The sequence below is a fragment of the Haliotis rufescens genome, unplaced genomic scaffold (assembly GCF_023055435.1).
Source record: "Haliotis rufescens isolate VD_foot unplaced genomic scaffold, xgHalRufe1.0.p SCAF_7, whole genome shotgun sequence".
In the NCBI taxonomy this organism is placed as follows: domain Eukaryota; kingdom Metazoa; phylum Mollusca; class Gastropoda; order Lepetellida; family Haliotidae; genus Haliotis; species Haliotis rufescens.
Window position 1 is genome coordinate 55,422,877 of NW_025964361.1, and position 12,487 is coordinate 55,435,363.

Sequence of the window (12,487 nt, forward strand, 5' to 3'; positions counted from 1 at the left end):
CACTCCGTCCCCATAATTTCTTAATTCAGATTAACTAGCTTTCATGGTATATCCGTAGGGCCTCCGCTGTCTAGTGGATACAGTGTCTGCCAGCGGTAGGTCTGGCCGCACCATACCAAAGGAAGGTAAAATATGGTACTTTTTATTACCTTGCCTGTTGCCCGGCATTAAAGGGGTAAAACAAGGACTGTTCGGCTCGGAGCACCATAAAATCGGGATGATCCCATATCAAACAGACAACCATATATAAACACACACACCAACACACGTCGCTATATATATCTAAGCTCAATAATCTTGAACACAACGTTAAACCAAATTTCAAACCTCCCCCTGCATATCACAATTAAAACATATCTTTGCCGTGGTAAGTCAAGATATGGATTAGACAAAATGTCCCTGTAATGACAACGCATTAGTGTAATTTCCATTCCCTAATTACGGCGTAAAGTTAGGATTCAAAGGAATAATTATCAATTAATTTCTAAACAACACTCGAAACCACGTGTGTGTTCTGTCCTTCGATTTATACCTACATCCGGAAGATGAATATTTGTTCGTGTCACCTTCGATCGATAATAGGGCTTAAATAATTCACAGCCAGGCAGTGAACATATTGTTTCTGTACAATAGATATTGATGGTCCACTCCTTATAGAAAAGATTATGATTATTATTTTTTTCCATTTTAAATACAAGCCCTCTGTGCCATCAAGCCGAGAAAATGGCTGCTAGTACTATCATACATGGCGCGTTATATAAAAGGACGGTTCTGATTAGTACCGACGCTCGCCATTACATCATTAAACGATTACCATGGTTAGAAAGTTAAGATCCGTTTTAATCATCGCGGTTCCTGAAAGTTTCATCCCAGATATATCCTTCTCCTCCGTTAATTCCATATCCGTGTCAGGATACGCTGATTGTTAGTTCGAATCTCAGATTATAGGCCTTGGTTTGTCAGCACCATACCCATGCTCATGGGTTTCACGTGCAAGCCGACACGTGTTACAACTGAACCATTGCACCACGTGACGTTCAACCCAACACAATATCTCTGTGTATTATTTTCCGTTGGTCTTAAATTTTCCTGGTGCCCAAAAATGATTCAATTTCCAGTTTCAATTTGTACTATATGTTACCGTGTTTTTTCATGAGAAAATTGATTTGCCTTTGCACGTGTTTGTGACGGGTGCCACCAGTGGGACAGGATGCGCTTTCGTTTTCGCGGACACCTGGTATCATTACTATTTGATAGTGATTCATAAACACATGCTCATGATAAAGACGGAATCGTACAGTGGCCTTGATGTCTCATGACTAGGGAAAGGTTTTGTGGCTATATTTATGTACGAGGGGCGATTGATAAGTTGTGAGCCTACCTCTGAAGGAGTGTGGTACGGATGAATTCCTTTGTGGTGGTGATAGACTGATCAAGTACAGTGACATACACAGGAGGATTGTTGTACTGGACACATTATTTAGTTAAGTATAAGCTATTGACTGCAAGGGGGGTTATGAGATGACTTAAAATGGAGAAACAGGAAAAGCGAGCTGTTATCAAATACCTTTACAAGAAAGGCTTAACACCCAATGCCATATATGAGTATATGTTATCCACACTAGGGGAAGATGCCCCGTCATATGCAACAGTGAAAAGATGGGTGGCAGAGTTTAAACGTGGGCGATCGAGCACTGATGACACAGCGACAGATAGCCAACTAAGTGGACAACCCTCAGGAGCGAGTGCATTTCATTCTGACAGATATTCTAGGAATGCACAAGGTTTCTGCTCGATGGGTCCTCAAACTGTTGACAGCTGATCAGAAACGTCAAAGAGAGAATCTCTCAAGGGAGAACCTCAAGCTTTTTGAAGGTGATCCAAATAACTTTCTCAAACGATTTGTTACAATGGACGAAACATGGGTCCACCACTTCGAACCTGAATCAAAAAGTCTAAACAGTGAAAACATGTCACATCTCCTACTCCAAAGAAAGCAAAGTCTGTGCCTTCAGCTGGGAAAGTCATGGCATCCGTGTTTTGGGATTCTGAAGGTGTGATCATGGTGGACTGGCTTCCTAAAGGCCGTACTGTTACAGGGGCTTACTATGTGGAACTTCTGAGACAGTTAAGAGAGAAAATCAAAGTTACGCGACGTGGAAAGTTGACGAAAGGTGTGCTTTATCATCACGACAATGCTCCAGCACACACATCACTGATAGCAATGGCCAAAATCCATGAGTGTGGCTTTGAACTTCTCCAACATCCACCTTATTCACCTGATTTGGCTCCGTCGGACTATCATCTGTTCCCACAGTTGAAAAGGCATTTAGCTGGAACTCATTTCCAGTCAGATGATGACGTCATTACAGCGGTCAACAACTTTTTGAGTGACCAAGAAGTTGACTTCTACAAAAGTGGCATAATGGCATTGCAACATCGCTGGCTGAAGTGTGTTGACCTTAAAGGGGACTATGTGGAAAAATAAAAAGCTTTGGTATCAAACTGACTTTGTTTTCTTTGTTAGGCTTAGAACTTATCAATCGCCCCTCGTATATAATACAATGGAATCTATACATGGAAAGACCTCTTCACTTAAAAAATCCGAAAAACACCATTTTAATGTTAATCGATTTAATTATTTGCTGACTTGCTGCACAAATATTACAAAAGACGCCCATGTCGAGGTTGTTTGTTATCCAGCGCTGGCCTCGTCCATTGCAGCAGTGATGCATTTATTGTCTTCATTTGGGACTTAACGCTGCCAATTATTAATTTATCAAGCCCATAAAAGCGTGTTTACGAAGCTATTGTCTTATCAGAACTGTAGTTAGGCTATTTACTGGCAGTGACTTCCTCCCACGATAAAAACTCCATTCAACACATCGTCATGTTGACATAGTCAATGAGTTGATAACTTCAATTGTTTCAAATTGCATCAGACTTCATTAGGACATCCCCGGAGAGATTGGAGATAAGCATTATCGAATTTTCGTGAGTGACATATTACTTGCGACATCATGCATTGTGTGCGTTACGCCGGTATGCTAATGTGTCAATATTACTGCCTCAAGCAATGGCACGCATATCCCCTGGATTGGGTAATTAGTTGTAGTTTTCGCCTATAACTCTATGTTCGTAATTGGATAATACACGGCCTTGTTATTATTATTCATAAGATAAACAAGTATTGATATTCAATAACATGTTGTTACCGTATTTTCTATAATAAAATTCACAAAAGTAATGTTAGTGTTTTTTTACACCGCAATCAAAGATGTAGTAATGCCACAGTGATCTGTTTTCAATCCACAAAGTGCCTGAAGCTAGTGGTCGACAGCATGAGCAAAGATCCAGATCATTTTGATACAATCACACATGATCAGGTCACGCATTATAAGGGGGCACAAGAACAATATCTGTTTCTCTGATATATATTGCGGTAACTGTTTTACTGACTCGAACACCGAAGCCCCGGATGGAGGTAGGCATAACATAGAGCATAAAGTTTTTAAATTACAAAATTCAGCAATGTGATGTAAACTGTCGAGCAAAAAAAAGTATATTGGATTTGATTCAAATATTACAGGGGGCACGGGTGGCCCAGTCGTCTAAGGCGCCGCGATTGGCTTTGCAGAGTTGCGTCCCTTGGGCACGCCAGAAACCTATGATTGTCGGTTCGAATCCCGGTTCGCCCCGATTATGTTTCTAGGTTTGTCAGCACCATACCCGTGCTCGTGGGTTTCACCGAAGTGGTAAACGTCTGAGACCTGCATCACTTCGGGGTTTCCTCCCACATTAAGCTGACACGCCGTGATATAACTGGAATACTGTTAAAAGCGGCGTTGAACCCAACTCACTCACTCACGCATTATTAACGTTAGAACTCATTATTAGTCGGAGCAAACGTGATGTGTTCCCTGGAATTCCTGTTCTGCCAAAAACAATTACTGTAAATCACCCTGTACAGCCCTAACAGACTGTAACAGTCTCTATTCGTTCATTCATTTCGGAATATATTTACTCAAGAGTCGAGTTTATTACAATAAACTGTATACAGTGAGTGAATTCGGTTTATCATCCAAAACTGGCTCCCACAGGTGATATCGCTTGGGTGAGAAGCCTTGCAGGGCCCCGTTCAACAGAGCGATCTTAGTGCTACGTTGGTCGTAAGCCTATGATAAAGTATAGGAGTTACGACCAACTTAGCACTAAGATCGCTTTGTGGAACGGGGCCCTGACCATTGTGACGCCATTTGTTACCATGACGTCACAATCAAATGACATCACTTATGGCTCCGCTACTGAAGCTGTTAGCAGTACTTTTTACACTTAGACACTGCTTATGACTTTGGATGTTGGATGATAAATAAAATCTCACCCTCGTGTCTTTTGATATCAAATATATCAGCACTCGTTGATAAAAGTGGAAAAAAATCCTCGGCAAGCCTCGGAGTTTTCCCACTTTTATCAACTCGTGTTGATCATATTTGATATCAAAAGACACTCGGGCGAGATTCTCTATTTAAACGCCGCTTTTAACAATATCCAAATTCTATCACGGCATATCAGCTTAATGTGGGAGGAGGGCCCGAAGTGATGCAGGTTTCAGACGTTTTCCACTATGGTGAAACCCACGAGTACGGGTATGGTAAAAACATAATCGGGTAGAACCCGGATTCGAACCCACAATCATAGGTATCTGTCATGTCCAAGGGACGCAACTCTGCACAGCAAATTGCGGTGCCTCAGACGGCTGGATCACCTGTGTCCCCAAGTGAAACAAAGTCGGATACAGTAAGTAATAGGGTAGAAAGAGAAAAAAGGCAGTATACACCAATGTATGTGATTTTCGATATATAATTTTTTCGTCTTCGTGCGTGGTATGTTCCGAATGCATAAACAATTTCTCGAAAAATGTTATTTCATAAGTTGAACGTTTTTTAACAATAACATTTTGTGATTTTTATATTTGCTGGTTTAATGTAAGTTGAGAGTCATATTATTTAATTTGCATAATAATATACTGAACACAAAGTTATAGGGATAATGAATATGTTGGGGATATATTTTGTTGTGACCACTATTTCATAATAATATCCCCCCAAATATCAATAATCCCTAACCTTTTTTGTTCACTGTATATGGAGGCAGAAATATATTGTCGAGCGAATGAAACATACGTTTTTTGCATTTTCCTATACGACAGTCATACACTTGACGGACGCATTATGTTCGAATATACGCATTACCTGATAATGAACATTTTATTGTTAATCGATGTGATGATTGGCTAATTTGCTAAATAAATATAAAAAAGACGCCCATGTCGATGTTGTTTTGCTCCGATGCTGGCCTCGTATCTTGGCGTAGTGATGCATGTATTGTCTTTTGGTGAATTAACGCTACCAATTATAAATTTAACAAGCTCATAAAAGCGTATTTACTATTCGTAAGCTATTGTCGTGGCAAAGATGTAGTTACTTTATTTACAGCTGGTGACTTTTTTTCGATAATATGACTTTATGCTGTACATCTATATGCTGACATTGTCAACGAGTCGATAGCTTCATTTGTTTCATACGACATCAGCATTCATTATAACGTCGACGGAGAGATTGGAGATAAACATATCGAACTTGCGTCAGCGAAATATTAGTTGTAACATCATGCATTTGCCGTTACGCTGGTATGCTAATGTAACATTACTACTGCCTCAAGCAATGGCGTGCGCATCTCCTGTTTGTTTGTAATTAGTTGACTCAAACTGTATGTTCACAATTGTATACTACATGACCATCGACGTCGGATGGAACGTTACGCTGATGCTCAACGTGCTGCATTCGGTGGTGGGAGCAGAATTGTGTTAGGAAACATCACTGCACATCACAGGACCCCTCTAGTGGTCATCGGGACGGTCGGGTAGCCTAGTGGTTAAAGCGTTCGCTCGTCACGCCGAAGACCCGGGTTCGATTCCCGACATGGGTACAATGTGAATATACGAATTACATGCTTACACTTATGTCAGCTTCTTATCGTCCAACGTGTTTATTTGTTTGAAAATACACTATGAAGCAAAAGAAAGAATACACTTGGAAATTGGATTTGACCAAAATTTGCAAACGTTATCAAAACGTTACTAGGCTGAAAACAGAAACACCTTGAACGAAAGGCCCAATACATAGATTTGACACCTGTATCAAACACATCACCATCGAATAACCGTTTCTTGTTTGTGTCATTTTAGCCACCATCAAACATGGGTGTATACTTATGCCAGGTGGGGCGGTCGGGTAGCCTAGTGGTTAAAGCGTTCGCTCGTCACGCCGAAGACCCGGGTTCGATTCCCGACATGGGTACAATGTGTGAAGCCAATTTCTGGTGTCCCTCGCCGTGATATTGCTGGAATATTGCTAAAAGCGGCGTAAAACCAAACTCACTCACCCACTTAAGCTAGGTAGTTTACACAGACATACCGGTAGAGGGTACCGCCTACTGTGTGTGTGTCAATTCCCAAGGAATGTCTCTGAATTGCGAATAATTCGATTTATCTTTTACTTTATTAATCACATGAGGAAACGCATAATCCACAGTGAAACAGACCAACTGCAGCGCAATTAACAAGCAACATGCCTTTGTGATGAATGGCTTGATAATCTAAAGATAGGGAAATAGATCAAGACGGAATATGCTTGAACGATTAACTTTTCAATATTGTACAACCATATTTCACGGATGCTTAGTTATAATAAACTTCCTCGCTTCACGATTACCAGCAGAACAGTATGGGTACTTTCGATCGCTAAAGAAAGAATAGTTTTGCTGATGCACACTCGCCTTATCGATGGTTAGAATAATACTAACAAACAGACATGTGACAGATAAGGTGATGGAGTGGATTAAATTGGCTATTATACGATACGATTAACTTTCGAGGTCTGTCAATTCTGATCCATTGAAGGTCACCCAAACTCTTATCCTAGTGGTTGACGCGAAGAGGGTAGCGGAAGAGATACATCTGGGTTTATAGGGGGGAGGGAATAAATATCCGTCCATCCAAACTATTCAGTGAAGATTCCACTTGCGTAAAGTGTTGATATTCACTTGTTGCTGCACATACAGCAATATAAAGTACCCCCGTGTATAGTACCTGATGAGTAATACTCGGTTGATTTCTTAATAACTGAGTGTTACATAATTAAAGTCGGAGAAAAACACTGCGCATAGTCACGTTCATGTAGTGCGTAGTCACGCACATAGGAGGCTTAGCCACAAGTATAGAGGACGTAGTCACGGAACATACTAGGCGTACTTACCTACACAATGTCTAAGAGGTACTTACCTACACAATGTCAAAGAGGTACGTACCTACACAATGTCAAAGAGGTACGTACCTACACAATGTCTAAGAGGTACGTACCTACACAATGTCTAAGAGGTACGTACCTACACAATGTCTAAGAGGTACGTACCTACACAATGTCTAAGAGGTACGTACCTACACAATGTCTAAGAGGTACGTACCTACACAATGTCAAAGCGGTACTTACCTACACAATGGCTAAGAGGTACTTACCTACACAATGTCTAAGCGGTACTTACCTACACAATGTCAAAGCGGTACTTACCTACACAATGTCTAAGAGGTACTTACCTACACAATGTCTAAGAGGTACGTACCTACACAATGTCAAAGCGGTACTTACCTACACAATGTCAAAGCGGTACTTACCTACACAATGTCAAAGCGGTACTTACCTACACAATGTCTAAGCGGTACTTACCTACACAATGTCAAAGAGGTACTTACCTACACAATGTCAAAGAGGTACGTACCTACACAATGTCAAAGAGGTACGTACCTACACAATGTCTAAGAGGTACGTACCTACACAATGTCTAAGAGGTACGTACCTACACAATGTCTAAGAGGTACGTACCTACACAATGTCAAAGCGGTACTTACCTACACAATGGCTAAGAGGTACTTACCTACACAATGTCAAAGCGGTACCTACCTACACAATTTCTAAGAGGTACGTACCTACACAATGTCTAAGAGGTACGTACCTACACAATGTCTAAGCGGTACTTACCTACACAATGTCTAAGAGGTACTTACCTACACAATGTCAAAGCGGTACCTACCTACACAATTTCTTAGAGGTACTTACCTACACAATGTCAAAGCGGTACGTACCTACACAATGTCTAAGAGGTACGTACCTACACAATGTCTAAGCTGTACTTACCTACACAATGTCAAAGAGGTACTTACGTACACAATGTCAAAGAGGTACTTACCTACACAATGTCTAAGAGGTACGTACCTACACAATGTCAAAGCGGTACTTACCTACACAATGGCTAAGAGGTACTTACCTACACAATGTCAAAGCGGTACGTACCTACACAATGTCTAAGCGGTACGTACCTACACAATGTCTAAGAGATACTTACCTACACAATGTCAAAGAGGTACTTACCTACACAATGTCAAAGAGGTACTTACCTACACAATATCAAAGAGGTACGTACCTACACAATGTCTAAGCGGTACGTACCTACACAATGTCTGAGCGGTACTTACCTACACAATGTCTAAGCGGTACTTACCTACACAATGTCTAAGCGGTACTTACCTACACAATGTCTAAGCTGTACTTACCTACACAATGTCTAAGCGGTACTTACCTACACAATGTCTAAGCGGTACTTACCTACACAATGTCTAAGCGGTACTTACCTACACAATGTCTAAGCGGTACTTACCTACACAATGTCTAAGTGGTACTTACCTACACAATGTCTAAGAGGTACTTACCTACACAATGTCTAAGTGGTACTTACCTACACAATGTCTAAGCGGTACTTACCTACACAATGTCTAAGCGGTACTTACCTACACAATGTCTAAGCGGTACTTACCTACACAATGTCTAAGCTGTACTTACCTACACAATGTCTAAGCTGTACTTACCTACACAATGTCTAAGCGGTACTTACCTACACAATGTCTAAGCTGTACTTACCTACACAATGTCTAAGCGGTACTTACCTACACAATGTCTAAGCGGTACTTACCTACACAACGTCTAAGCGGTACTTACCTACACAATGTCTAAGCGGTACTTACCTACACAACGTCTAAGCGGTACTTACCTACACAATGTCTAAGCGGTACTTACCTACACAATGTCTAAGAGATACTTACCTACACAATGTCTAAGCGGTACGTACCTACACAATGTCTAAGTGGTACTTACCTACACAATGTCTAAGCAGTACTTACCTACACAATGTCTAAGCGGTACTTACCTACACAATGTCTTAGCGGTACTTACCTACACAATGTCTAAGCGGTACTTACCTACACAATGTCTAAGCGGTACTTATCTACACAACGTCTAATGGGTACTTACCTACACAATGTCTAATCGGTACTTACCTACACAACGTCTAAGCGGTACTTACCTACACAATGTCTAAGCGGTACTTACCTACACAATGTCTAAGCGGTACTTACCTACACAATGTCTAAGCGGTACTTACCTACACAATGTCTAAGCGGTACTTACCTACACAATGTCTAAGCGGTACTTACCTACACAATGTCTAAGCTGTACTTACCTACACAACGTCTAAGCGGTACTTACCTACACAATGTCTAAGCGGTACTTACCTACACAATGTCTAAGCGGTACTTACCTACACAACGTCTAAGCGGTACTTACCTACACAATGTCTAAGCGGTACTTACCTACACAATGTCTAAGCGGTACTTACCTACACAATGTCTAAGCGGTACTTACCTACACAATGTCTAAGCGGTACTTACCTACACAATGTCTAAGCGGTACTTACCTACACAATGTCTAAGCGGTACTTACCTACACAACGTCTAAGCGGTACTTACCTACACAATGTCTAAGCGGTACTTACCTACACAATGTCTAAGCGGTACTTACCTACACAACGTCTAAGCTGTACTTACCTACACAATGTCTAAGCGGTACTTACCTACACAATGTCTAATCGGTACTTACCTACACAATGTCTAAGCGGTACTTACCTACACAATGTCTAAGCTGTACTTACCTACACAATGTCTAAGCGGTACTTACCTACACAATGTCTAAGCGGTACTTACCTACACAATGTCTAAGCTGTACTTACCTACACAATGTCTAAGCGGTACTTACCTACACAATGTCTAAGCGGTACTTACCTACACAACGTCTAAGCGGTACTTATCTACACAACGTCTAAGCGGTACTTACCTACACAATGTCTAAGCGGTACTTACCTACACAATGTCTAAGCGGTACTTACCTACACAATGTCTAAGCGGTACTTACCTACACAATGTCTAAGCTGTACTTACCTACACAATGTCTAAGCGGTACTTACCTACACAATGTCTAAGCGGTACTTACCTACACAACGTCTAAGCGGTACTTACCTACACAACGTCTAAGCGGTACTTACCTACACAACGTCTAAGCGGTACTTACCTACACAATGTCTAAGCGGTACTTACCTACACAATGTCTAAGCGGTACTTACCTACACAATGTCTAAGCGGTACTTACCTACACTAAGCGGTACTTACCTACACAATGTCTAAGCGGTACTTACCTACACAATGTCTAAGCGGTACTTACCTACACAATGTCTAAGCGGTACTTACCTACACAATGTCTAAGCTGTACTTACCTACACTAAGTGGTACTTATCTACACAATGTCTAAGCGGTACTTACCTACACAATGTCTAAGCGGTACTTACCTACACAATGTCTAAGCGGTACTTACCTACACAATGTCTAAGCGGTACTTACCTACACAATGTCTAAGTGGTACTTACCTACACAATGTCTAAGCGGTACTTACCTACACAATGTCTAAGCTGTACTTACCTACACAATGTCTAAGCGGTACTTACCTACACAATGTCTAAGCGGTACTTACCTACACAATGTCTAAGCGGTACTTACCTACACAATGTCTAAGCGGTACTTACCTACACAATGTCTAAGCGGTACTTACCTACACAATGTCTAAGCGGTACTTACCTACAAGAAGCGAGAGCCAGACATAACCACACACTGAGTCGGTCGATTTCCAAGTCATCTGAAACACATACAAGTAAGGTCAGTGCTGTCGAGATATTTATACCATGATTCGGTGGAGAGTACGACATCTTACACTATTGCAGGCTGTTAGATAATCGGAAATAATGCTTTTTTTGAATGAATATGTAATTTACTACATGACCGGCTCTGTGGCGTCGGGTCTAAAGAAAGATCATCATACATGATGACTGTCATGAACATTACTTATGTAATCCAAAACATCATACACAATATAAGGAATGCCGGGAACAGTTCATTAATATCACAAACGGCATCATCATGAATATTACAATATCATGATTGTCTTAAGTATGACAATCTGAAGCAATACCATTTGCAATTTAATGAACACCTTTTATAGCACAATAGGAAGCGATATTAGTCAAATACATTTCAAGTATTGAAAACAATTTTTGCGTCCAATATCATAATAAACGACCCGTGAAGATTCCGGGGTAGAATAGGTCTTCAGCAAACCATTCTTGCCGTAAAAGGCGACTATGCTTGTCGTAAAAGGCGACTAACGGGATCGGGTGGTCTGGCTCGCTGACTTGGTTGATGCATGTCATCGATCCCAATTGCGTGGATCGATGCTCATGATATCAATCACTGGATTGTCTGGTCCAGACTCGATTATTTACAGACCGCAGTCATATAGCCGGAATATTGCTGAGTGTGGCGTTAAACAACAAACAAACAAACAATAATAAACATGAGCACCTTTGACAAATGACAAAAAGGAAAGCAAGAAGGCCACCAATGATTGTGTTCAGTGTTCACAAAACTCATGAGTAAAGACATTTTTGATTAACGCTACTTTCTCGATGATGGATCGTCCTTCGCTGTTCAGTGTTGCCTGCTTTAAGCATGGATCCTATTTTCGTGTTTTCGAAACTCAGATTGGCTCTGACGATGATTCTTGGTGTCAGCACCATACCCGTGCTCAAATTTCACCAAAGTGGTAAAAGTCGCGCTTTCCCGACATCATGAGTGAGTGAGTGGGTGAGTGAGTATGGTTTTACGCCGCTTTTAGCAATATTCCAGCAATATCACGGCGGGGGACACCAGAAATTGGCTTCACACATTGTACCCATGTCGGGAATCGAACCCGGGTCTTCGGCGTGACGAGCGAACGCTTTAACGACTAGACGTCCCGACCCGACCCCCCCCCCCCCCGTCATCATGAGCTGACGCCATGTAATATCTGAAGTACTGATCAAAGCGGCGCAAGACCAAACTCACTCACTCACTCACTGACCGGGGGCACGGGTGGCCCAGTCGTCTAAGGCGCCGCGTTTCGCTGTTCCGAGTTGCGTCCTTTGGCACGCCAGAAACCTATGATTGTGGGTTCGA

The 12,487-nt window shown here is 41.5% G+C and overlaps 1 protein-coding gene across 1 annotated transcript in view; it reads right to left on the reverse strand.

Moving 5' to 3' along the window:
• Positions 1-12,487, reverse strand: part of LOC124133724 (cell wall protein RBR3-like) — a 71,278-nt gene that overhangs the window by 14,631 nt on the left and 44,160 nt on the right. The window contains exon 2 of the mRNA XM_048387931.1: positions 11,075-11,132. Coding sequence (XP_048243888.1) covers positions 11,075-11,132 — 58 coding nt within the window. The remainder of the gene's footprint in view (positions 1-11,074; positions 11,133-12,487) is intronic.